A 27,712-nucleotide genomic window follows, 5' to 3' on the forward strand; every position below is an offset into this window, starting at 1 on the left:
TCCTAAACAAATGAAGAAAAACTGGTTTTTCAAAGCGAAATTGGTGCATCAGAAACAGCAAGAGAAAAGTTTTCCTATACTTTTAAACGCATTGTGCACGATAACCTTGTTGTTCTTATTAACCTTTTGCAGTCCCTCTTCTCTGTGCGATCATTTAACATTTCCCGACAAAATCTGCGGATGAAAGAAACTTTGGCTGACAGACTGCTGGTGCGCGACCACCGTCCTGACAGCCTCACGGTCGGGCAAACGTTAAATGTACGTGACATTTGTCATACTTTTAGAGCAAAACAGCCAAGTGAAAGTCTTACCTTGCGGATACTGGAAGCTGTTACGCGGCCATGTCCGTGGAAGGTCGCGTCTGTGAGCGTGAAGTTGCGCCCCTGACTCAAGACGCCAACATCACCATCGATGCTGCTCCGGACACAGCTGATCTGCGCACAGTCAGCTACCGGCTGACGTCAGGACTGCACTATAAGCGCCGTCTGGGTCAGTTCAGCGGAAATTCCGCTCACTTAGTTGAGAAAATTATAAGGACACAAAAACCAAATGGCAGGCACAAACACTGTAAGAGGTAATTACATATATTTTGTTCTTTAAAGAAATAGTAAAAAGCTAAAAAAAAACAACAACAAAAAAACAAAAAACAAACAAGATAGATAGATAGATAGATAGATAGATAGATAGATAGATAGATAGATAGATAGATAGATAGATAGATAGATAGATAGATAGATAGATAGTCAGTCTTTGAAGTCTGTTATTTACTACAATACTAATGCTAATATGACTTCCAAATATTTGAAACACTGATTAACACCTTGGGGACTTATGTTCAACACAAGTCAGTAGTTGTCCAAGACTTTCTGTAATATTTAAGGATACATGGCTATTACGTCTATACAACAATGCAATGATAATTACTTATTAAGTATGAGTTTGGTGCCAGACAGTAAACCTAAAAAATCCAAAGGGCATAATATTTCCATTACTACTACTACTATTTATACGACTACTACTACTACTACTACTACTACTACTACTACTACTAATAATAATAATAATAATAATAATAATAATAATAATAATAAACAAGAAATCCTCTGATCAGGCTTTTCCTGTGCAATACCGATTTCTTTTAGGTATGACCAGCCAAGTTCACTTTTGACTGATTCTAATTTTTTTTCCTCTAAAGCTAATACATATCCAAGGAGAAAACATATGTTTGTTTTAGAGGTATTGGATGCTAAGAAAAAAAAAAAAAAAAAAAAAAAAAAAGGAGTAACAAGGTCATCTTCCAGTTTATGGATCAACATGTCCCTAGCCTACATGTATTGTTTACTTGTCTGAAAAAAGTGCGTCAAGTATCTCTGTCCCAGAAAAGCTAAAATCATGAACCTGATTCAAATTCCTTTTTTTTTTAAAGCGAGGTCATGGCATAACTTGTAAAACACCGCCATCTACTGGCCATGATTAACAATGCCAATATTTGGCATTTGAACATTTTTGTTTTGTTTTTACACATTGCAAGCATCTCATTGGATGGGGAATTCGGCCATGCATGAAACAAACAAGAGGTTAGTTAATAAAAAAAAAATCTGTCATATGAAACCGAGGTATTTGTTAAATTGCGGTGAGCAATAGTAGTCTCCGGTTGAGGGGATATTATCACTCACGCCACAAAAGCAAAAACTATAGTCAAGAATAATATATATTTTTAACAAAACAATAACATTATCATTTTTCGGATAATGTGAGCAAAAACGATAATGTTGGACAGTGTCCTTAATGTTTTGGGCTGTGCTGTTTCACCGTTCACCAGAAAACCATATATGGTTTAAATTACCGAAACAAACAGGAAATGGAAGAATAGGAAATCTGAACCAGATGAAGAAGTAAAAGCTATTGGTTTGTTGAAAATTACGTTAACGTGTTTGATTATGTCCACTTTTTAATAAATTAAATTTAAAATCGTACATTGAAACATTTGAGATTGCAACGTGTTGCATCTGCGAGTTCTTTCAGCGAGGCTCAACTCATGCGCATGCGCTCTGTGCTTGACATTTTGAAGCTGCTCCTCCGGGGTGTTTGAACAGGAAGGCGGACATGTTGGCCGAGCTGTGTGAGAAAATTGTGCACAGTATGCGATTGTTTTCCGAAAACTAACACACATATTACGTGATTCCTATTTATATTCAGTGTGAGAGCTCTTGCAGTTCGGACGGGGGAAACAGCCGCCACTCATTGACAGCTGAGCGGACCTAGCGGAAGGACTGCCGTTGAAAACGTTATAGCGACTCCGTGTTTAAACTTCGAAATTTGGAAGAAGCAGAAGTTTTTCCACCACCACTTCTACTTTTGAGCTGTCAGATTGTGGCTTTCTGCAGGGGCCTGGTACAGCTATGGGAGCACGCCTGGATTAGTCTTCCCTCTAACTGTTTATTTTTTAACATTGCATTTACTTATAATTGTCTTTTGTTTGGAACGTTTAAGCCCTTATCCTCAGCGGCATCCTACGGAGGTTGTCTAATCTGTTGCCGCATTTATCTTTGCCACTGAAGTTCTTTGCCACTTGTACTGAGAGGGGGACACCTTCCCCGACTTGGAAAATGTGGAGTGGTAGGTGCCACCTTAACGCCTTGATTGTCTGTGGAAGCTGTGGGACACCGATGCATTTTCTTTGAGGTGCGGTGTAAAGTTCACACGAAGAAAGGGACGTTTGGCTGGCTAGCTACCACTGGCTAACGCTAGCTAGCTAGCCAGCTTTCTTGCCTCGCCAGTGAGCTGTTTTTGTTCATAACCCACCCTCGGGACTGTACTTGACAGCAAAGATGAGCGCAGGAGACGCCATGGCGGCTCGGTTTGAGAAAATCGATGCCATGTTACAAGACCCCAAGTCGGAAATAAACACGGATTGTCTACTGGTAAGTTTGTAGCTTGTTAGCTAGCCTTGTTAGCTACCGCTCTTCGGGGTCAGTCTACTCCTTGGAGCAGAAATTCTTTCCGAGACCGACAGATTGTCTCAGTTGTCACTCCACAAAATGCTGATATTAATGTCTATTTTGTTCACATGTTAGATCGAGTTCAGACATCTACACGTGATTTTGCGTTAAATCTAGACCTACTGCATTAGTTCAAACCTGTTTTCAGACAAGAATTTTAAGTTGGAATCATAGTGCTGAAAACAACAGACTCAAATGCTTAATTTCGTGATTTGATCTTTCCCAGTTGATTCTGGGAAATATCAAATCACATTCCACGAGGCATAAAAATAAGCAACTTGGAGAGTGTTTTTGTTTTGTTTTGCTTCATGTTATTTAATGTTTTATTTAAAAATAGTATAGGTGTTATTATTCCAAATATACATGTATGGTGTGTTTTTAAATTGTTGCGGTCTTACTGCAATACACCATACCATGCTTGTTTTTTTTAGATCCCATTGCTCATAAGCATTTACTTTTGATGGGCTTCTAAGCACTCTCACCAGTAGCAGTGCAAAAGTCAACTGCATACACTTGTTCTTGATGCTGTTTTGGAATTGATAAAAAATCAGAGAGAGGTCAGGGCTGTCTGCTGTGGTGCATAGTGGGAAATAATATTCCAATTGTTTTATTTAGTTTTTGACTTATAGCTACAACCTCAATCAAGAGAGATGTAGTACTTTTTTTGTGCAATAGCCCTCAGTAGAAAACATAAGAATCATGAGGTCAGGCCACAAAGAAAACCAGAAATCAGTGTCCACTCTGAAAACCCCAATTGGTGCATCTCTAATGGCACCTATTTACGTGTTTGTTTTTGGGAAACAAATCGGGAGCCCTCCTTATTTGGGATGGTCTTCAGTGTTGTCTGGCCAAACTGCAAAAATAATCAGGATCGTTATTGTTGTATTATTTCTTTGTTTTGATAGCGTTGCTAATATGTGTGTAAAAATATAACCTTTAAGGGGATTCAACAACTTGAAATAATACAGTTTTTATGTCAATTATGTCAGAGATAGTAATGTTGTGTTTAGGTAATGAGTTATTAATGTTATTTGGATCGTTATGAAAGGAACATTTTGTCTGAATAAACTTATTTTAACGTGATGCAAAGCAATAAACCAAGTTTAAGCCTGATGTATCCTTCAGGCCTCCTGCATCACTAGGTGTACCTGCCTACTTCCTGTCATCTGGGTGACAACTCTTCTGTTTGTGGTTGGAAGGCGGGTGTTGCCACGTGCTAATCCCTCAAGCACTCCTTCATTGGGCTTTTTTATGACGGCAAACTTGGGAACTCTCTCACTCATTGTAGAGTGAACGCCAAAGGGAATCTTGTTGTCACACGACTGTTGATATCACAAATATGCCAGTTTGGAAGACAGTGGTACTACGTGTTTTCACAGTGATGTGACTCATGGGAGTGTTTCTGCTCATATGTTTGTTGGTATTCTGGTATCTGGTGGCCAATTAGGTGGAGGGGACAAAACTTACCCAGGCTATCGAATGATTCATGCTGCAGTTCTGGTTTTGGAAGGGGAAAAACTAAAAGTAAATCTGAATTTTCAGTGAATTACGTACTATAGGAGTGTCTGTTTACAGTAGTACTATTGTAGTTAATTCATACCAAGCTGAAATCAGATATTTAGGTACACTTTAAAAAATATATATATATTTTTTTATTACTCTCGGATATTTGCTTCTATATCCATTTGTTTTTCTCAAAATCACCTCTGTTTGCTAAATGCCAGAAATATTAACCGGTGCTATATGTTTTGTGTCGTTGTCCATTTTGAAGACTCTTTGTCCAAGCTCTTATTTCCTGCCGAATATATAGAAATATTGCTTAAGTATTTATAAGGTTCTCTCATCATGATGCCAAACATTTTAAGAAGTGCACCAATCCCTCCTGCTGCAAAACAAGCCATCAACGTTGCGGTGCCACCTGCAGCATTAACTTGGTATTCTCATGCTTGCACGCTTCCTTTTCCTTCCACTGTAGCACAACCTTATGCAGCCAAACACTTCAACTGTAATTCCATCAGACTCCAAGAGACGTATTTTGAATTAAGGGTATTTATCTCCGAGTGTATTTGGAAACTGTAAATTAATTCACAGTAATAACTGTGAATTATTACTTTTGGAGTAATAGTTGCTTCTTCACTGAGTGACCCTTCAGTCCATGTCATCGTAGAACTTAATTCACTGAGGCTAAGAGCCATTTTTTTTTTTTTTTTTTTTTGATTAGCTTCAAACCAGGATCTGCCCAAGGTGTTTGGTTTTTGTCGTCTTTGGAATACAGAACTTGTCTTCTTCCTTAAAGGTCTGAAAATTCCCATGATGTTCACGGCTTCGTGCAATTGTTTGGACAGACGAACACGGCACATTGAGGCGTGTGGAAATTCTCTTGGCATCTAGCCTCATTTCTTTTTGATTTTCCCCATTACATCAGACAAGGTAGCCGTGTGTTTAAATTACATTATCAGTCGTGACTCCGTTTAACTCGGAACATTTTTACATGATCAGAAGCTTACAAAGCCATTATATAATCATCTGGGCTTTCCTAAAGTATTTAAAGGCTTAATAAAAAAATAAACTAAAGAGTAAAGAATGTTGCTGTTTAACAAGGAAGAAGGAGTTGGGAGACTACTTACCAGGCAAAAGAACATCAAGGACAGTGTCCGTTGGGGAAAATGGGGGTTCACACTAAAACCCCACCCACATGCTCAAGTTGTAGTGTTTGTGTTACGAATAGGCGGCTTTAGATAACTGTCTTTAAACGAAAACGTGCATATTTTGTTTGACCTCCCATCATGTTTCAGAAAGACTATTAAACTCACCCAAAACTCCACAGGCTCCGCATATTTAACAGGGAAAACCTGTGGCCACTGTTCCTACTGCAAAGCCCCACACAAGGGGGCCGTTTATCGCTTCTTTTTTTTTTCTCTCTCTCTAGCGTTCTCACCCCTGATCAATGAATGGTGGTCTTTTTTTTTTTTTTTTTTTTTTTTTGCAGAGGCTCCCTCACTGCTACCATGCAACTCCACCCACAGCTTAATAAAATTCCATACTAATCAAATAACCTCTTGTCTTTGACTGGTCTGGAGTTCCCAGTGTGTCCCAAAGCCGTTCTGGAGAGAGAGTGAGCGTTGAGAACAGGCAGGCAGCTCTGAGGTGGCAGGGTGTGGGCTCTGCTTTTCTCCCATAAACCAAAATTATGTGGACTGAAGGGTAAAGACTCGTGTTTCCGAGGGCTGTGAATCAGGCCGTTTTACTCATAAAGCAGCCAGAGAGCTTGGCTGTGAGTAATGGGTTTTATCAGATTGCACAGCTCTGGCCTTGTGCTGGCTGTCCTTATTTTCCTGCTTATGCATTTTGTTTGAAGTGTCTTGATGTTGGAGTTGGACTTTTTCTTGCAAGCTCGGGGTGTTTAGTGTAAACATAATCAGCCTCTATGCACTGCCCAGCTTTAGGATGAGATACGTCCCGTATTCTCTGACCCTCTTCCCTTATCTTTGTTGTTTAAATGAATCCTCCTTGTGGTGAAGAGTACGTCTGTCCAAGGTTCAAGCCCTTCAGTCTGTTTGGAGACACAGAAACTCACTGTTTTTCCAAGACTAATTTATATGGAAAAGTAAAATTTAAACTCTGCAGTGGTACACATAGGATGTTTTTGTTTTGTTTTTTTTTGCGCTTTTTTTTTTTTTTGTTTCCCTGCAGGCCAAACATGACATTTACATTTCTACGCATGAATTTAGACAGCATGACCTGAATTTTTTTCATCTTCTAATTTTATACCGCTAGTTATGTGTTTAAAGTATTTTAACTGACTTGGCCTCTATTTCACATGTCTACATGCTTCTCTGTTGTTACTTTGGCACTTTTCAGCTTTTTAGCCGGTCTGTGTTTATCCTCCTCCAATCTCTGATTTGGACTTTAATTTTGCAACAGGAATAATTACAGGAAACGGCAAGGCAAGGAAACCAGATTTCAATGTAATGATCGTGTGAGCGCTGTATATGTTAGGTTGAAAGGATTGGAAATAATGAATAGAAGCTGAAATTGGTCCAAATCATCTGCACTTATATTTGTTCAGGTCATAGTTACTGGGCAAGAAAGTTCAGTTAGAATTAGTTTTTTTTTTTTTTTTTAAGAGTTCATATGTTTGTCTCGAATTAGGTCTTTAAGCACTGATCAGTTTTTGTGAGTAAATTCATTTATGCAGCATATCACAATGCAACTGTAGATGTTTAAAAACAAATACTTGTTGCTTAACGTTATGTTCTGAAACCCGTCTGTGGCATACCTCCAAATTTTCCTCCGTTGATGATCTATAAAGGCCTGGCATGTCTTACTCATGCTGAATGCCTTCCTTGTCTCTGCAACCTTTGCCTTTAATAGACAGCCCTAACCCTTAAGGTGGTGTCCGCGCTGATAGTGCAGCAGTGCCTGAGTTTGCTGACAGATCTGCACAGTTTTGACGGGGACCTAATGCAGTGTTGTCAGTTCTCTTAGTTAGCTGGCTAGGTTGTGGTGGTGAAGTCGGTTGAATGTCAAGGGGAAATGCTTTTTATGTTGAATGTTATTACTATCTAATAGCTGTTTCTCTTTTTTTTTTCTTTTTTAACATGTACAGGTGTGAAACAGCTAAACATTAAAAGAAATATGTTTTGTTTAGTCTTTTTTTTTTTTCATTTAATAGCATATCTTCTGAAAGTCTGATCACGGACATGCTTTCATACATTCAGTTTGATTATCTTGTCAGACTTTCCCTTTTTGTGAAGCTATTGCTATAATGTGTCATGTTATATAATATGAAGTCGTACCATCTTTTTAATTCCCATGGGTTACTTAAAGATGCCAGATACCTGGTCGGTTTTCACTTGGTTCGGATTATTGATTAGCAGGTCAAATATTGTATTTTTCCTATCTGTGATAAAAACAAAGAGCTCTCACTATGTTTCATGTATAAATGCATCCACCCAGTATGCTGTACTGTACAGTTACTGTTGTGGAATTGTGCTTGAATGCGTAAAAGCAGATAATCTTGTAACTCTGCTTTTTTATTATTATTATTATTATTATTATTATTTGGATTGAAAACAACTACCTGTACCAAACACACTGCAGCTCATTCTTCTTTTATGATACAGATACACAGTTCATAGAAAGCCCTGTGGTGTTTTAGCATTTCTGTTTACAATTTTCTTCAGCAAAGTGTCTGTGGAAAGCATGAAAGTGTAAAAATATGTCCTATCCCTTTACATATATTTTACATTATAGGCTAGGGCTTGTGATACAAATGCAGCTTATTCTGGCTGAGTTGTGTTTACAAAAGTCCTGGACACAGTTGAATGAGGACAGTCAAAACAGCTGACAGGCATATGAATGTGAATAAGACAGGTTCCTTATTTAATTTAGTGACGTAACATTCATAGTTTGAGTGCAGAGTGGCTTTGTTTTAAATTTACATAACCCTCCTCACCCCACTTATCCACACCTGGGGCTAACACAAGGGAGTGGTTTTATTGCGATGTTAGTCTAAAAAAATGATTATAATGTAGTATCACCACATAAATCGTTTTAATTCATTCGCTGAATGTTGATAAAATGTTGTAGAATTGGATGGATTTATTGTTTTAATCTCCTTTTAATTAATCTCACATTTTTATCTTGTTGCCATGACACACACACACATTATTATTGATTTAACCTAAACTAGTGTGAATACTTTACACTCCTTCACATTCAAGCTGTTATTTGAAATATCAACTATGATCAAGGTCAAACCCCTTTGATCAGAATCTCATGTTGTGACTTTGTCTGGGTAAAAGTGATTGTATTTTCAAAAATCCGATATTTTCAATGAAAGGATTTATGATATTGGACATGCACTTACATTGTATCAGTTCATTTAAAATTGTCTTGACTAATGGCATCCGCAAGCTTAATTGCTCCAGCTTAAAAACAGACAAACAAACCAGAACATCTTTATGATTAAATTAAGGTCAGCAGGGATCCGTTTCTGTTGCAGGAAAGTGCACAGTCGTAAACTGCTCTCCTCAGCCATTCAGTTATGGGAACAACAACTGGCCGAGCTATTTGTAGCTCCACATTCCCCAGACTGATTATATTCAGGAATGCCGACTAAAATTATATTTTCTTCTCTAAACTGTCCTGGTTTTACTTTTCATCCTATCGCAGCCTTTCTTTTTTTCTTTCTTTTTTGTCTCTGAAGTTGCGTTTCTTATTTACACAGAAAGCTCTTGACCCGTGGCCTGGCTGTACTGTGCTGATGTTAAATACACAGGTTATTTGTCTGGGCAAGATCACAAATACTGGAATTGGACAGCAGAGTTTCGGTAGAAAATTGAGCTCAGTGGGTGAAAACGTTGCTGTGCTGCACCACTGAAGTATTTTCACATGAAAGCATTCGTGACAGGGAAGTTTTGCTGACTTGGACTGTGTAGGAAAATGAAACGTCCTCGTTTTGCCATCCCTGGGTTCACTGTCACTGCCGTTTATCCACTGTAGTAGTTAAGATAGGCATCTTTCTAGGTAAGTGGGATTTCCTGTCGGTACATATAATGCTCGGCAGCAAAATGTAAACGTAGTTTCAGCAAAGTGACGAAGGTAAAACAACTCTAGTGCAAAGTCTCGCCAGGGGAGTGCATTTAAATGTTGGTTTCTGTCAGACTGCTTGGGAGTAAGCAGTAAGGAAGTGGTCTGGTATTTTATGCTTTGAATGGCTTCACTGGGCTGTGTGAACACATTTGTGTTTACACGGGCTCAGTCTACAGTGGAACTGCCTTTATTTGCATGGCCAGCTGAATGGCTGTCTGCACAATTGGTCACGTGTGGCAAGCTTATTGTGTTGATGAAGTGGCAGAAAAGGAAACAAGAAGTTGGGCCAATTCACATGCCTTATGTTGGCATGTTGAAGGGAATGATGTGGCTTAGTCTCGCATGGAAATTTCAGCTCAGACCTTAATGCCTGGAAAAGTGCTTGTGAGTTTTTCTCCCCGAAAAGGTTAGGAACAGAAGAAATAATTGCCATATTTAATGTCAACCACCAATGTACTTTTTTTTTTTTCATGTAGTTTGGCAATTTTTTTTTTCTCGTTGGTCCTTTTTTAATATTGTGATTAGATTGATTTCCATGATGTTTAAAAGGATGTGGCACCTTTGGTTGTATGCTGCAGTAACGAGAAGCTAAAAAGCTCTATCCTTTTACTTTTATAACATATTTACAACATTTTTTTTTTTTTTAAACAAAACTAGATCATAATTTGAATCTGTTTGCGCCTGCTGCCAGTTCTTGTTGCGCCGTGTAAATGACTGATTTTAACTGGTGATGCATCAGTCAGTCAAATTCAAATCAGAATTCATCAGTTAGCACAGGTAAGACATTCTTGATGCCTTACCTGTGAATGTCTGGTTAAATACCAATCAATCATGTTTTAGTTTACGTCTTCAATACATTAAATGAAACGCAGTTAAGATCATGCTCCTTTTGTATTACAAAGTACAGCAAATATACTGCTCAAAAAAATAAAGGGAACATTTCACTTTAACTTTGTGTGTGGCTCCAAATCCAGGCCTCCATTGGTTAATACATTTGATTTCCATTGATGATTTGTGTGTGATTTTGTTGTCAGCACATTCAACTTTGTACAGAACAAAGTATTCAATGAGAATATTTCATTCATTCAGATCTAGGATGTGTTATTTGAGTGTTCCCTTTATTTTTTTGAGCAGTGTATTATGTTCTGCTTTTTTGAACCTTATAAAAATCAGACAAAGGTTAGGGACATGTGTTTTATTACATGAATTAGGATACTTTTGTTGCTGTATTTTTTATTCAAGACTACTTTTTCTATCAAAAAACCTGCTGAAAATGTTCTCTCTTTTTTTTCTTTTGTTTTAGAACTTAGAAATTGGCCCAACTGGTATTAGCTAGGAAAAAGCTGATTGGTGCATTTCTAACTTTACCATTTCTAAAAAAAAGTGGTCTATCACTTTTTTAAAGATTTAATCTCAGTAACTAGACTAAAACATGCTCCAAAATGCTTTCAGAGTTTAGGTAACTGATTTATGAATTCTGTATGCATTTCTGCTGTGCTTTTGTTTTTTGTGATGCACAGTTGTAGATTTAGTGCAAATATGCATGTTTTTTTTTTTAAAGACATTGCGCAGAAAAAAAATCTTGGATTTTTCAAACCTGCAGTGCACTTGTTCATCTGATCCATCTTAGTAAATTTCTTGCTGTTAATGAACTGAATCCTACGTGTGTGTTGGAGTTTTGAATTAAAAATGTGTGATTTTTCATTTGTAACAATGTATGTTGATGCAAACTTTGCTATGTTGGCCTCTTTAAGTTGACACAAGGTACGAGCCCTTCAGTGCAAACAGAAGCACGTCTCTTCCTCTCTGCCACAGCTGAGCACATGAGCAGTAGCTGACCCTCTAACTCTGAGTCAGCAGCTGTACACAGTCTAGATTAGATGACAATATTGAAGATGACCATAAAAATTCATCAATATTTTCAATCAACTTATAATTTTTAAAATCCTATATTTTGTTTTATTTAACATATTAACCAAGGTTACTTTCCTTCAAATTGGAGCCACTATTTTTTTTTTTTTGTAGGCACCTTCTCTTTTATTACATATTTCCCTGTAATGATTGTGAAAACATTTAAAGTGAGCTTTCCATTAACGCTCTGCCTGTAGCTGGTAACATGCAGGTTTCATAAAGATGGTCAGATTAGTTTTACTTCTGTTTTCATCCCATTTCATTGTGTAAATAACATTAATATTGAAACCAGAGGGTCATAAATAATTTAAATGTAACTTATAAGAGCATTATACAGCTTCCTTATTACATTTTAATCAAATACAAGTTTTTATTAACCCCCTTTGGAGTTTCAGTCATGGGCGAGCTGGAGTTTCTTTTCGTTTATTTCCAGTTAAAAAGAAACTTTTGTTTTAACGAAAGTTTCTTTTTGTTAAAGAAACTTTAACGAAAATAATAAAAGACCATTTTATTATTTTTTTTATCATGCTAGAGATGTTGCTTAACATTTTTCATTCTTTAAAGTTTTATGTTATATGCAAGACATGCAATTGTAAAAAAAAAACAAACTAAAAAAATTTCTTTTGGAGGCAAGTCACACCGATGCCTGTGTTAACTACATGCATCAGAGTGACCTAAACACATTATTTTGAATATCTGTTGATACTCAGTCATGATGTGGACACAATCAACGTTGTACGTCATTTGTCAGTTTTAGATTGTAAATATGACAACAGAGTTGCCATTGTCTTTGGGTTTATTGCCGAGCCCAGATAACGAGTGGTCTATTCATTCACTGAAGAAATGCAAAGTTTGATATCTGAATCTCGATAAGCTTCAGCTGGGGAATAATTATTTCTGCTGCCTTTCCATTGAAACCTTTACAATTGTCAAACAAATTAATCAGTGCTTTGTAATTATGGGGAAAAAATGGCATGTTTGGTCAATATGGAAATCTTGATATAAATCTATTTAATTGTTTCAAAGTCGATAATGTACTTGAACACATGTACTTGGATGTCTTCTTCTCGAATCTTTCCCTTATGTTTTTTTTTTTTTTTTTTTAAGCAGCTACTGAAAATATATCTATCTTAATTTTGGCAAACATGCAAAATTCCAATAAATTTGTGTTTGTGGGTAATTGATCATTTCATCTTTAGATTTCAGGTGGTTGTACAGTTGTGTTGCAGTCGAGTGGACATCATACCAACAAATCTTCCACAGTATATGTTTTGATCTTTCTTAGAATCCAAAGCATCCTCCCACATGAACCGGTTGTACCTTTTATTGTTCACTAATTGTTGCCTCGGGTGCTGCTCACTTCTTCTGTCATGTCACCTTTGCAGTTTTGGCTGTTTCATGCCTGTTTTTGTTTTGTTTTGTTTTTAACTGGTATGACATGGTACTGTTTGCTGTGGGATGTTTAGCGCTAAGCATGCATCAATTATTCCTTAGAGGAAGGATGCTTCTCTTTGTCTTTCTGCCATCTTGTCCAAAGTTTTCAAAAGGCAACACATAAATTCATCCTTTGGAAAGACACATTCGATGCCTGTAACGTATGAGCATTTTCTTTTTTTACACATTTGTTTGGAGCCAAAATCCGGCCTATCCTGCCTGCCTAAACTCATAATAGTCAAGTAGTGTCCTTTTTGTTGTGGGTTAAAGTCCTGCATGCTGAATGGCATTCCATCTGCAGGCGGTGCAGTCCATTATGTTCCTTTTCATTGTAAGGTCTCGTCAATAATAGGTTTAGTAGTTCTCTTGTTCACGTCACAGTAAAATTTTTCACTTACAGTATAATAACTCCTTTCTCACTCTGGGGTTTAATTTAAACCATCTTAGTCATCATTGTTGTCCATTCTGACCTCATTTGTTTCCCCGTCCTTGCTTTCCTATTGGACCTGCCCACTTGGTGCCAGCTCTCCACTCCCATCTCCCTTCCTTCCATCATGGTGGTAGACACTTGTGTTGATTGAAAACATGCTCTGTTCAGTGACTTGGTACGGGGGATGGACTTTTTCTGTGTCTTCCTCACTTTTTGTTGAGAACTTGTTTGGCCACATACCTAAAATAGCTCTCTGACGTGTACAGTCCTGTTGAGGAATGCTGCTGTGGCTGTCCAGAGTTCTCTGTGGCAGGAAGTTATGCAAACGTGCAATGCCGCGCTCAGAGCCTTGTGATTAGGGTCCCAAAAGACTTTGTTCTTTAGTTCTTTTTTCCCTTCAGAGTAGGCTGGCTGGCTTCCATATGGACAGCAACATCCCTTAGTCCTCGTTGCCTGTCGCTTTTATGAAGACTTTCTGAAATCACACAGATTTCAGTGTTTTTTTGTTTTGTTTTTTTATTGCCCCTCATTAACTTCTCAAATGAGTAAGTTGCTTTTGTTCGTCCTACCAGCCACTCTCTACCTCCCAATTCTCCTCTTGCCCCTCCTACCTGCCTTTTCCCTGTTTCCACCCTTCCTGTAGGGCACTATTGGTGTTATGTCTCTCAGTGAGGGGTGTGGCCTTGACCTCCACCGTTGAGTAGAAGGAGCAAAGTTGGCTAAGAGGATTCCTCTGCTGTCCTGAGCTGCTGATTCACCATGTGTCATCATTACTTTGTACAGAGATGCAAAATGAAACGCGTTACTGACCTATTCACTATGCGGGCATGACTCAATGGATTCTGTTAACGCTGTACTTGGAGATTTGTGTCATCAAATAAACACTTTAAAATAAGTAGTTCCTTAGACGTGTTTACTGGGCAACTTTAGAATACACTAAGCTGACGTGTGATATCTCCAATACTCCTTTTGCTTCTACTTCACCTGCTATATGAACAGCATGCTACTGCACGTGTTGGAATTGTTTATGCGGCTGTTTTGTTGGAACCACTGTGGATTATGGCAGATTAGGTTAAACCTTTCCAGTGGTACTTAGTCTCTTGCCGGGCCAAGACAGAGTCAGCCCGCCGTCTGAAACTTTTTGAGTTCCAGCAGTGGATCTCACACCTACATTTAAATGGTTCCTTACTATCCAATAATCTGTTCAATTATTTTCTTTCATCGGATAAACTATATTGCCAAACGTTTTTACCCGCCCTTCCTAAAAAAACATATTTATGTTCCAGTCGCTTCCATTTCTACAGGTGTCAAATTCACTCCTAAGCAGGCAAACCGCTTCTACAAACATTTGCAAAAGAACGCATCTCTCTCCACATCTCATTGAATTCCAACGTGGTTCCATCATAGGATGCAACCTGCGCAGTTAAGTCCAGCAGCTACATTTCTTCTCTACTAAATATTCCACTGCGTCAACTGTTAGTGGTGTTATAAGAAAGTGGAAGAGACTGGGAACATCAACTCTATGTGGAGAGCTAGCCAACTTCCTGTAGAATCCATTGCTGTAGACATCCAGTTTTCATGTGCCTTTCAGATTCGTTTAGAGAACCTCATGCAACGATTTTCCACGGTCATGCAGCTGCTTCCAGGCCTTACATCAACAAGTTCAATGCAGTTGTGCAAAGGAAACTTCCACTGGACTAAAGACTAGTATTGTTTTCTCTGGAGTGACCAATGACTCCTTTCTGTTTGGCAGCTGCCAGAAGAACACCACTTGCCTGACCACATTGTGTTGGGTGTAAAGTTTGTCATAAAGGGGATTGTGGTGCATGGCTGTTTTTGTGAGGTTGGCTTAGCTCCCTAGCGCCAGTGAAAGTAACTCTCAAAGCTTCAGCACAACAAGGCATTTTAGATACTTTAATGCACCTAATTTTGTGGATGCATTTTGTAGATTGCTCTTCCCTCCTCTATCGTGACTTCACTCCAGTGCAGAAAGCAGGCCCAAAATAGACATGGATGAGTGCGGAAGAATCTGACTGACCTGCACAGTTCAGACCTTAACTTGACTGAACATATTTGGGATAAATAAGAGTAAAGACTACCATGCCTTCTCATCCAACATCAGTGTATGATCTCACAAATGCATTTATGGAAGAATCGACACATATCGTCATACTTTGTGTTGGGTAAGGCTGGGGAGTGGATATGTTTGTAGGGAGAATATTTTAGTGAAGGATAATTTCAAGCATAATTTGAAAGCCTTTAGTTTCAGTAGAGGGAGTTATGTTGTCAAAACGTCACAGTGTGTGTGTACTGTGTGTGTTGGCATTTGAGAACTGTAGAACAGGTCAGCCTTTATTATTACTTATTTAATAGTGCACTCTTAAAGGTGCATGTTGAAATTAGAGCTTTATGTGATGTAAAAAAAATACTGACAGCTGTAGCATTTTTCCACATGATGTAGTGTGATGTAATTCAAGTAAAAAGCACTCGCATCAGAAGAAACCAAATAAACAATATTTGCACAAATATGTATAATGGTAAATGATTGTGAAGCAATTTGGGAACTCAATTTTAAGGATTAGATCTTCTTGAGTTCATACCTGACAGCAGTTGCTGTGACTCTCACTAACCTGGAATAAAACTCAGTTGTTCTAGTGAGACAGGACTACAAGGAACAGAAAGGGGTCAATTCTCCAAAATGAGACAGAAACTAGTCAGGGAGGAAATCTACATGATTTCACCAAGCGTGGCTCAACACTTCATATCACCAGAAGAAGTCAATATTCATAGTGAAATATGGTGGTGGCAGAGTCATGCTCTGGGGTTGCTTTTCTTCATGTGGAACTGTAGGTTTTGTCAGGACTGAGCAATGCCCTTCAGTTTTCACCTAAAAGTTTCTGGTGTTTGGATAGAAAACCAATTAAGTTTTTCAAAATCAGATTAAGTTTAAACCAATAATAATAATTAAAAAAAAAATCTGTCACTAGAAAATATTAAAGATTCAGAATGGCCTACAGTCAGAATATCACTAATTATTTTATCTTTTTTATTATGACAAATTTGTTTTTCTGTTGAATTGTCCACAATATGTTATGATTTATTATTGAAAACAGGGTTGAAATTTTTTAAGTTTTTTTTTTTCTTTCCTTTTTCTTCACCCTCCAAAAAACAATACTTAAGTTGTTGGTGTTCGCTACTCTGTCACCATTTGACTTCATCACAATGCGCGCGCGTGTGAGTGTGTATGTGTGTGTGGAAATAAACTACATTTTCCTCAAATGAACATGGATTGTTGAGCTACACACATTTAATTGCCTTTTTTTTTTTTAGCATTAATATTTTTTACTTAAGCGGAAAACATGTATATCTTGTATATATATATATAAAAAAAAAAAAAGAAATTAAACTGTTGGGTTTTGCCTCGTCTAAGCTCTGTTCGTCTCCTTCCAGGACGGCTTGGACGCGCTGGTATACGACCTCGACTTCCCTGCCCTTAGGAAAAACAAGAGCATTGACAACTTCTTGAATAGATGTAAGTATCTTGGATCATAGCTTTCGCTCTCGTACCCATTTTATACGGGGTGTCCCATTTGTGTTCAGAGGCTGCCTGTTACGGGGTTTATATGCAGCGCTGCAAAGAAAGCTGTTTTTGTGTCTGTCAGTATGTATGCTTGGACACAATAGGTGTCTACTGCTTAGTGTCCCCAACAAAGGGGCTTTCATAAATGACCGGTGACCCGCATGATGCATATCAAGGTTGGCTTCTTTTTCCTCGCTGCTCTCAAACCTCGGAACCCCCTCAATTTAAATTTAGACGTCATGTAAATATTAGTCCGAGACTGTTTTTGTTTTTCTTTCTTTTTTCTTTTTTTTTTTTTTAAACTTGATTCTCAGTAAGGATTTTTCTTGGAAATGCCAACTATCATATTACAGTGTGTTGCAGTGGAGTAGTTTTTATAAAGCCAGCTATTCTAAGGTGGGGGCAGGGCAGTGATGTTGTAACTTGGCCTTGTACGTCTTTAATTTCCTGAATAACATCCAGTTAACCTATAATTTAATGAAAACAACAAATACTCCCTCTCATCCTTCTTCTGACATAACTCAGCATGTTGCCCCTGGTTGTGCAGAATCTGTTATTTTGGTTTTAGAAACGGAGAGAAAAAAAAAGTGGTTGACCAAAAGAGGACCTGCCACTTCACATCACCTCAGTTATTCCTCGTCTCGTCTTTTTGTGCAAAGCATTGACGGATTTGGACTAATGGATTATCTGCAGAAGACCCCGGACCTCAGTGGCTTGAGTTGCCTGAAGCACTCTTTACTCCAAATTCTCACGATTCATTTTGCTTTTGCACTAAAGTTAAATCGAATGATTGCCCCATTGTGTTTGTGCAGAGAAATACTGAACAAAGGCTGAATCTAGCAAACGTGCAACCAAATTTACCAGTTTCCAATGGACATAAAATCCTATATTTAAACAACAAACAATAATTGTCATAATAGCGTACTGCTTTATTTTCGCATCAGTTGAACTTTGATGTCCATGCGCTGCGTTTCCATGCACTCCGGTGCCAGTTGTGACCCATGTGAATTGAAAATTGTCCCCCTAACACAGCCTTGACCAAATTTGGATTAATGGTGGATATGATGCTTCTCTGGGGAGCTGGAATTATTACACTGGGTAGAGGCCAACTCTCAATAGGCAGCAAACTTTTCCTAAACACTCTCAGCTTTTTTTTCTGGTTGGTTTGCCAACAATTTTGCTTGCGTTCAAAATGCAGATTTTCCATGACTCTCAAAGGACATGTGATTGTTAAAACAGATTCTTTACAGCATTAAGTCGGTGACTAATTTTGCTGTCGAATTTCTGCAACTTTAGAATCACTGGGGATTTTTTTCCATGAATTTCAGAATTGATTTACTCTGTGATGTGGAGTATATAGTGGCTTCTTGGAGGATTTTAAAAAGTCATAATTAGTCTGAATTTCAATTATCTAATTTTAGGTCTTTTAAAAAGTCTTACCTGCAGATATTTTGTCGTAAATTTAGGTTCATCATTTAGAAAAAAAAAAGTAGCTTTTTACTTATTAGCACTCTTGGCACTTTTAAAATCTTAAACAGTAACAACTGCCTGTGTGCAGCGGTTTGCTAAAACCTTACTGCAATAAGTATTCTACTGTGTAGGATTCTGTGTAACAGCAATTGAGTCACATGCCATGGACAATAAACACAAATGTAAGTTGACAAAGTAATATTTAACTTGGGCTTACCTTGCTTTAGTAACTTAAGTCATTCAGTAAGTTTGATCTTTAAAATTTGCATTTTACCCACTGGAACGTGCAGAAAACATGCAAACCTTTTGATTGTTGATCGATCTTTTTTTTTTTTTCCCCCACCAGATAAAAAAACAATTAGTAAAATCCGTGATCTACGAATGAAAGCAGAGGACTATGAGGTTGTTAAAGTTATTGGAAGAGGTGCATTTGGAGAGGTTCAATTGGTAAGAATTTACCTTTTTATTATCTTATATTAAAGGTAAGGAACTCGTGTGAACGCCCAACTTTCACTTGGGTTTTTTTTTTTTTTTTTAGGTAAGACACAAATCCACATGTAAAGTATACGCCATGAAGCTGCTGAGCAAGTTTGAGATGATCAAAAGGTCAGACTCTGCTTTCTTCTGGGAAGAGAGAGACATCATGGCTTTTGCCAACAGTCCATGGGTTGTGCAGGTAAAAGCTCCAATTTAATAGTACAGATGGTGAAGATGTAAAACGTCAAATATTGATTTACTTTTATGTTATGTTTGGTTTGTTATAATTTTGACCTTTTTTTTTTTTTTTTTTTTTTCCTTTCAGCTCTTTTTTGCATTCCAAGATGACCGCTACCTCTACATGGTGATGGAATACATGCCTGGTGGGGATCTGGTTAACTTGATGAGCAACTATGACGTCCCAGAGAAATGGGCCCGCTTTTACACAGCGGAGGTGGTGTTGGCGCTGGACGGGATCCACTCCATGGGCTTCATTCACAGGTGACGGCCACCACAAACATTTTGATCCCACCTCCTATTTTGTTCCGTGACAACAACGATACATTTTGAGTTAAAAGTCGCGAAGTAAACCAGTACCAATAAAAGACAACAAACTTCTTTAATAGAATTGTGTAGCAATCTACAGAAACCTTCCCATTGCAGTGCAAGTTGTCTTTTGTTTATACGTTTGCAGATAACAAACGTTTGACTTGAATGTGCCGCTGCTCAGCCTTTTTTGCTGACTGTTTTCGTTTTTGTTTCAACAGAGATGTAAAACCTGATAACATGTTGCTCGACAAAGCAGGTCACTTAAAACTTGCAGACTTTGGAACGTGCATGAAGATGAATGAGGTATCATTTTCATTCTCTCAAAATAAAAAATTGTTTTTATTGAATTTCTTGGATGTCATGTTTTTTTTGGTTTTTTTTCCCCAATAATGTAATGAAATGGTTTTGATATCTTTTTCCTCGTCAGGATGGGATGGTACAATGTGACACAGCAGTTGGAACTCCAGACTACATTTCGCCTGAGGTACTGAAATCCCAAGGAGGAAATGGCAACTATGGCAGAGAGTGTGACTGGTGGTCAGTAGGAGTGTTTCTCTATGAGATGCTTGTTGGTGAGTCTTTTTTTTTTTTTTTTTTTTTCCTCGGCTGTTTTATAATAAACCCACTATTCACCACAGAATAAATCAGTGTCGTGTAACTCTCGTATGTCTTGTGCACAGGCGATACGCCTTTCTACGCAGACTCATTGGTGGGGACTTACAGTAAAATCATGAACCACAAGAATGCCCTGACCTTCCCGGATGACAGCGACATTTCCAACGATGCCAAAAATCTCATCTGCGCTTTCTTGACTGACAGGTTGGAAATCAATAGATGTTTCGCTTGTTTAGGCATCCACTACGTTGAAATAATCTGGCATGTATGAATGAATGGCGTTCCACTGTCATGGAGTCCATTGAGCTGTTAAAATGCAAACACCTCCCCCCCGTGTAGGGAAGTTCGGCTCGGCCGTAATGGAGTAGACGAGATCAAGAGACACCCTTTCTTCAAAAACGACCAATGGACCTGGGACAACATCCGAGAGAGTAAGGATTTTTTTTTTTTTTTCCCTCTCGCTATTTTATCAACATTTTTACAAATCCCACTTCATTTAACAGTTGCAACACTTATTTCAATCATGAGGCCAGTGATCATGTTTTCCATTTGACCTACTGCAGACAGTTGCAGGAAATTCTTGCAGACAAGCCATTCATTCAGTATCCTTTCCAAGACTAAACGTGATTCCTGCTCAGAGTAATCATTGGCAGCGCGGCCTCTTTGAGGCCACGAACGGGGAGGCAGTTTGAACTCCCGACGTTAATGTGACGCTGCAGCGCGGAGCGATTGGAAACGTAGGGCTAAATCCAGCAGCTGCACTCGGTTCTTTAGTGGCTTTATGTCTGATAGGTTTCAGGGCTGAAGTCAGCACTTTGCTGTTCGCTGCTTCTGTTGGTTCAATGGTAAATCAGCTCTGTCAGACAACTGCTTTCATTTGTTTTTTTAAGGGGGACTTTGAGCTATGTCTGTAATGCTGAAAGATTTGTGCAAAGGACACTGCAGATTTGTAGACATAATTGAAAAATTATTTTTCAGAGCAATTTTTAATGCAATAAACAAATTATTACACCAGGTGCTTAAGAACACCATATCAGCTGAAATTCAGAGATCGCAATCTCTTTGGGTTTGGATCAGATAAGTCACCTTTGTCAGATTGTAACTCCTTGGCGGTAATCTTGTGCCTTATCGCTTTTGGCTGTGTAAAAGTGGTATTAATCTTTTTTTTTTTCTTTTTTCTTTTTTTTTCTTTTAGCCGCTGCCCCTGTGGTGCCTGAACTCAGCAGTGACATAGATACCAGTAATTTTGATGACATCGAGGAAGACCGGGGAGAGGAGGAGACCTTTCCCATACCGAAGGCCTTTGTGGGCAATCAGCTCCCTTTTGTCGGCTTCACGTATTACAGCAATCAACAGTAAGCCTGCCAGGCGACTCTTATAGCTGTAATTTAGAACAGTGTTGAAAATGTTTGGTGGGATTACTTTACTTGATATCCAGGGATACGTTGATCGTAGTTTTCACAAAAGGAATACTGAGCCTTGTTGGAAAAGTAAACACAGTGTTGGATTGGTGGAAAGCTAACATGCTAAGGAGACATATTCTCTATGAATTTGCTTCATCAGCTGATTTGGAAAACAACATTTTTTTTATTTTTAATGATTCTGACAGAATCACAGAGACTTGGAAAATACACCATCTCCAGTGTATTTGCACATCGAACATTGTTACATAAAATTTAAAAAGACTATTTTGTTTTTGGTGGCGCTTGAGTCTGAGCGAATGTAAACATTTTTGTTTGAATTGCTCTAAATGGTAAAGTTCAGCTAAACGTCCCCAGTTTACATCAGACTGCCCACAAGTCTCAGGATTTATTTACTGCCCAATCAGCATCTTTCTGCTACACATAAGGAAGCTCTTGCCAGGAATAACTTCACAGAACCTCATTTCAAAATACCGGAGCTAACCTTTTAAATCTGAGATTTCCAAAATTCTTCCAACCTTTCCGTAGTCAGCAGGTTTTCAAGGCAGACAGAGGTTGAAAGCTCAGAAGGATAAAACAGCAGCTGTGCTCTGTCCAGCCTTCCTGTTATCTACTGAAAGACTCACTCTTTAAAAATAACCTTTAAAAAAAATCCACTGGAATGTGGTAGGAAATATAGTTGCATTGAAAGTAGTCTTAGCATGACAAATGAACTAATTACAAGAAAAACCAGTAAGCAATTAATTAAAGAGTAAATAGAATCTGAACTGAAATGGTTGGAATAATTGTTTTTGTTGGTAACATTGGTATACATAATTGAAGTGAAGCATTTGTCCTAAGGTTTTCTTTACAATTTGTATATTTTTATTGTCTTTATCTCCTAAAAAAATATCTTCCCATTTTCTAAGCTGAAATGGGAAGAGACTCATATTCTCCCCCCCCCCTTTTTTTTTCCAGTCCTTTGCGTGGATCCGCTGCCTCAAAGACCAGCGACAAACGTAGCAGTTCAACAAAAGAGGACAAGAGTCATGTGAGTACAGTATGACACATGAGCTCAACGTGTAGACGACGTGAATGTCTGCCATTTTCTTCATCCGTCCAAAAAAATAAAAAAAATAAAAAAATAAATAAATTGTTCTCTTTTTAGCTGGAGAACCTGCAAAAGCAGATCTACCAATTAGAGGAGCAACTCCACAGAGAAATGCAACAAAAAGATGAGCTGGAACAGAAATGCAGGTATGGATTAAGACGTTCCTCTTGCACAATATGCATTTGCTGACCCGATCTAAGTGAAAACATATGAAATGTTGTGACTTCATCCCTGCTGAGCGTAGTTGTTTAAAAGAATCCCACAAGCGACTGCTTCTAGTTAAACTGTTAGATTTGTGAAGGAAAATTGCACAAGGGGGTAAGTTCTTCACTTGGTGTAGATTGATCCCTTCCAGCCTGGTGGAATGCGACTCTTTGATTATAAACAGGAAGCCAAACTTTGCATTCAGCTGTGACTGTAAGATTATATATCTCGTGCATTTATAACACATAACATTTCTGTTCCCCCTAGGGTATCAAACACCAAGATTGAGAAGATTATGAAGGAGTTGGATGAGGAGGTAGATGCTCTTTTTTTTTTTTTTTTTTTTTTTTTTTTTTTTTTTTTTTACTTTTAAGAGATTTGAAGTAAATATGAACAAATTTTAACGCTGTGTCCTGATGAAAAGAGCCACAGTTCTTCAAACAGAAGTTAGCAGTGGGAAGTGAAGTTAAATAAATGCCTGTTTATCATCTTTGGCTTTGGCTAAGGATTTGGTTTCTCCTGCATCACAGCTGCTCTCTGTTTTTCCTTGCCACAGGCGAACCTGAGGAAGAGTGCAGAAGCCAGCGTGTCTCTGCTGGAGAAAGACAAGATTATGCTGCAGCACAGATTCACCGAGTACCAAAGAAAAGCTGACCAGGAGGGAGAAAAGAGGCGCAACTTAGAGAATGAAGGTAAAAGTAATGAAGTGCTGCTGACTTTGTAAGTGGGAGGCTTTCCAGTTCAAGTTCTTAAAGTGCCACACGATCCGGTGGGATTTTTGAAACGGTGAACTCTTGGTGCATTTCTAAATCCCTCTGAACTTTTCACAGGCTTTACAACAATGTGTTAAGCTACGAGATTTCAGAAACATACTTTCCTAAAAAGGAAAAAAAAAAAAAAAAAAAGAAGAAGCAGCTTTTAAGAGATTTGTAAGATATTTGCGTGCTTTTAGAAATTAACTGAGGCATTGTCTCTCCCGTCTTCCCCCCTCCCCTTTAGTGTCGAATTTAAAGGAGCAGCTTGAAGATATGAGGAAGATCAGTCAGAACTCACAGGCCTCAAATGACAAGATTATCCAACTGCAGAAGCAGGTATACACACACACACACACACACACTTTTGTATTTCTATCCACATTGGGATTTATTTACTTTTTTCATATTAGTAGCTGCATATTTCTCTATCACCCTTTTTCATTTGATATACTGTATTGTTTTCCTCCCACTTTGCATTTATTTACCACTTTGTGTTTGTCTATCACATAAAGCAGCAACAAAATATGTTGATTGTTGCTAACTACTGAATACTTGCATGACACTGTTCATCATAACTTTTTTTTTTTTTTTTTTTTAATCACAATGACCGAGCACAAATAGAAAGCAGCACTGCTAGTACTATCAGTACTCTGCTGTTGGAGCCCGTTTTAAAACCCTCTGTTGTTCCTGTTTTGCTATCGTAACTAACAGCTGGAGGAGGCGAACGACCTGTTGCGAGCGGAGTCGGACACGGCGGCGAGACTGAGGAAGAGCCACACGGAAATGACGAAGTCGATGAGCCAACTGGAGACCTTGAACCGTGAGCTGCAGGAGAGGAGCCGGGCCGCCGACGGAGACAAGGCGCAGCTGGAGAAGGAGCTGCTGCTGCTTCAGAGCACGCTGGAGTCGGAGCGAAGAAACTACAGCGAGGGATCAGAGGAGATGAGGGAGCTGCAAGGTGAGCAAATAAGGCTAAATAAGATTCAACCCCGTCTCAATTAAATTCAGTTTAGTTCATCCAGCTGAATATTTCTCATTTTAAGTGGGAAGCGATTAAAACAATTTGAATAATGCTCCCTCCATCTCACGGCTGCGCCTTAATTACAATGCGAACGATGGAAACCCAAGTTATATTCCTTGTTTGTACCAAACAAATTGATTTTGTAATGATAATTGTGGCTGACTGTGTTTTCTGCTCAGCGAGATTGGCCGGACTGCAAGAAGACAACAAAAACTTGAAGATCAATCTTTCCAAAGTGGAGGGGGAACGCAAGCAAGCCCAGGAACGGAGCAACTACCTGGAGAAGGTATACACAGACGGCACGAGCGGCAGCCATTTCTGACCTCTAGAAGTTGTTGTGCATTTCATGTCAATCTTTGTTTACGCAACAGGAAAAGAACAGTTTGGAGATTGACCTGAACTACAAGCTGAAGACCCTGCAGCAGCGTCTGGAGCAGGAACAAACCGAGCACAGAGTGACGCGGGCGCAGCTCACAGACAAATACGAATCTATTGAAGAAGCCAAATCAGCTGCTATGATTGGTATGCCAGCCTCGTGTCCAAGCACGCCCCTCCACTTTCCCCCGGTCTTTAATTTTTTGGGGGGATATATTTCTTATTTTTCACAGCCTTTTCCACCTAAATAAATCATATCTTCAAGCCTCGCCTTTCTGTTATGTGATCCAGCGTTAGCTTGAGGTGATGTTTGGGTTTGAAGAATTCAAAGAATAGAAGCTGCTGAGCATGTTGGGACATCACCTCATTGAATTTGGAATAGAATTGCTGCTTAAGATTAATAATAATACATACATTTCTCTCTTTTATGACCATGAAAACATCCACAAGGGCCCAAGGTTTGAAGTACACTGCAGTACAGTAATTTGTTAAACAACACACTCAGAGATCCAAATTTGGCTTCTAGATGAGGTCAAATAACCAGAGGAACTATTGATCAGTAAATCCTTTTTTATTAAATGTTTTTTTTTTTTTTACAGCTTATAGGCTTAAGAAATTGTAGTTTATTCTTACAGTTTTTTTTTTTTTGTTTGACTTTCAACTTCTCTTGTGCAAAAAGGGAACAGAGGTCTTCCCGGTTCAAACCTCTGCTCTGTCCATATCGGTCAGTGTGGCCCTTTTTCTACACATGTGGATAGAAAGTATCTTTTAGTAAACAGAGGAAAGAGCTTGTAAAAACTACAGGCTCATGTTAGCTGCCATCTTTTCTGCTTTGATATGAATTATGACTTGTTGATAATTCACTTGAAAAAAAAAAGGTCTTAACCTAAAGCTTCAAGTAATCATGTTGAGACAAAACTTTAAAGAATTTTTTTCACCTCCTTCCTAAACTTTAGTCACTTTGTTTTAAATCGTGTAAATATAAATTGCTGGTATTTATATGTGCAGCAAAAAAAATATATATAAATACCATCAATTTATTGCTGGTTGTGATCTCTTCTGATCTGTTGTGATCAGGTCTCGTTTTGAAGCTTTTCATGTAGCCTTGTCTCAGTGGGTGACATCATACAAATGGACAGGGAAAAGCAGAAACCAATGCAGTCCTATTATGTATTTATTTATCATGTTTTTAATGTTTGTTTGCTTTTAACACCAGTGTAAAGATAACACCGACTCTCACATTGTTGGGGAAACCCAGGAGTTTTAAGTTGGTTTCACAAATTCCCAAATTTGACAGAAATCCACATTTTACATTAATTAGATTTTACAAATATATCCGGTTCTGTGATTTCTTGCTAGGATTCACTCCATTTTAGGTCTAGATCAGAGTTTCACTTTGGAAAAACATGTAAACGCACCAAACTGTCAAACTTTAAAGAAGAATTTCTCTTAGTGTATTCACTTATTACCAGCAAGACGAAGATGAGACTCTGGTAAAAGTCGTTAAACTCACGTAACTCAATGTGTATTCGTGAAATATTTTGACAGCATGCACTCTTCATTCTGTATGCATTAATCTTTCACATCATTTTGACATATTTTTTTTTTTAGAACTCAGAAAGGGGATTGCTTCAAGAAATTGTCCCCGAAGTCAACATTTTTAACGAAGGGGCCTCCTGCTTACCCGACTGCTTCTGATGGCTGTCGAATGAATCTAGCTAATTAATCTGTCCCTGCTTTACTGCAGCCGTTCAGCAGAAGATGTCGGAAGAGACCGGAGCAAGGATAAGAGCAGAGGGCCGTGTGGTGGAGGTCGAGAAGCAGTGCTCCATGTTGGAGTTCGACCTGAAGCAGTCCGTGCAGAAAATGGAGCAGCTGATGAAGCAAAAGGAGAGACTGGAAGATGAGGTTAGTGAATGGCTGATATACATGAGAGTTTTAATGTAATGCAGGGTTTATACACGGCCTGGAAAAGAATTGCCGTTATCGGTTTCCAGGTTGATTTACGGAAAATGCAATTCTGTGTGGGGGGGAAAAAATGCAAATGTCCTTAATTTCCTTAATTCATTCCTTTCTTTCCTTCCTTGTGTCTTACCTGTTTTTCATTCTTCTACATAATTTTCATTTCGGCCTCCTTATCTCGGTCCTTTAATCCGTTGTGCTTCTCCTTCCTTCCTTCTTCATGTCCTTATTGTTTGCTTCATTCTTTGTCAGTGTTGTGAAATGATTCCAGCATTGTGGTGTTTCAGGATGTTTGGAAACTGCAGTTTATGAGATCCTATTGCTATTCAAGCATTCAGAGACTATTTTTCTAATCCGTTGTTCAGGATGTTTTAAAAGCGTCGTTAACAATTATGTTCCCCCCCCCCCCCTCTAAACCATCACCTCTCTCAAATCCCCCTTCGTCAGGTGAAAGGTTTGCACACACATCTGGATCAGGAGTCGAGTAAGCGCGTGGCGGCCCAGAACGACCTGAAGAGCCGCACGCAGGACGTGGACCGCCTGAGGTGTTCGGAGAAGCAGCTCAAGCAGGAGATCAACACGGCGCTGGAGAATAAACGCTCACTGGAGTTCCAGCTGGCTCAGCTGACCAAGTATGTTCCACAAATGCTTTTAGAAACGTGCCTTGTTAAAAGGTAGATTGAGTAGAATAATTATTTGGGGGAATGGGTTACTCGACCATGCTGGCACTTTTTTTTTTTTTTTTTTTTTTTTACTGCGGAACAAGCTGGCAGCAGGTCCACACGGGATTTCTTATTTCCTTTATAGTGCAACATGGGT

General features: G+C 38.6%; 2 protein-coding genes across 3 annotated transcripts in view; one reads left to right on the forward strand and one right to left on the reverse strand.

Moving 5' to 3' along the window:
- greb1l (GREB1 like retinoic acid receptor coactivator) overlaps positions 1-1,673 on the reverse strand; it is a 61,585-nt gene extending 59,912 nt beyond the window's left edge. The window contains exon 1 of the mRNA XM_088014346.1: positions 312-1,673. The gene's annotated coding sequence lies outside the window, so the exon portion shown is untranslated. The remainder of the gene's footprint in view (positions 1-311) is intronic.
- Positions 1,674-2,075: 402 nt separating this feature from the next.
- The window catches only part of rock1 (Rho-associated, coiled-coil containing protein kinase 1), a 35,280-nt gene continuing 9,643 nt past the window's right edge, over positions 2,076-27,712 (forward strand). The window contains exons 1-20 of one of the 2 annotated variants that reach the window (XM_014980913.2): positions 2,076-2,924; positions 16,825-16,906; positions 18,771-18,871; positions 18,963-19,100; positions 19,227-19,402; positions 19,669-19,753; positions 19,878-20,022; positions 20,131-20,269; positions 20,405-20,496; positions 21,261-21,420; positions 22,444-22,516; positions 22,634-22,722; positions 23,048-23,096; positions 23,337-23,472; positions 23,780-23,871; positions 24,247-24,493; positions 24,736-24,842; positions 24,928-25,078; positions 26,679-26,839; positions 27,341-27,525. In XM_014980913.2, the coding sequence (XP_014836399.2) occupies positions 2,832-2,924; positions 16,825-16,906; positions 18,771-18,871; positions 18,963-19,100; positions 19,227-19,402; positions 19,669-19,753; positions 19,878-20,022; positions 20,131-20,269; positions 20,405-20,496; positions 21,261-21,420; positions 22,444-22,516; positions 22,634-22,722; positions 23,048-23,096; positions 23,337-23,472; positions 23,780-23,871; positions 24,247-24,493; positions 24,736-24,842; positions 24,928-25,078; positions 26,679-26,839; positions 27,341-27,525 (2,501 nt within the window). In that variant the 5' untranslated portion in view covers positions 2,076-2,831. The remainder of the gene's footprint in view (positions 2,925-16,824; positions 16,907-18,770; positions 18,872-18,962; positions 19,101-19,226; positions 19,403-19,668; positions 19,754-19,877; positions 20,023-20,130; positions 20,270-20,404; positions 20,497-21,260; positions 21,421-22,443; positions 22,517-22,633; positions 22,723-23,047; positions 23,097-23,336; positions 23,473-23,779; positions 23,872-24,246; positions 24,494-24,735; positions 24,843-24,927; positions 25,079-26,678; positions 26,840-27,340; positions 27,526-27,712) is intronic. The other variant, XM_014980914.2, reaches the window with a different exon arrangement.

The sequence above is a fragment of the Poecilia mexicana genome, unplaced genomic scaffold (assembly GCF_051168715.1).
Source record: "Poecilia mexicana isolate PSO_F unplaced genomic scaffold, ASM5116871v1 scaffold_17, whole genome shotgun sequence".
NCBI lineage: Eukaryota > Metazoa > Chordata > Actinopteri > Cyprinodontiformes > Poeciliidae > Poecilia > Poecilia mexicana.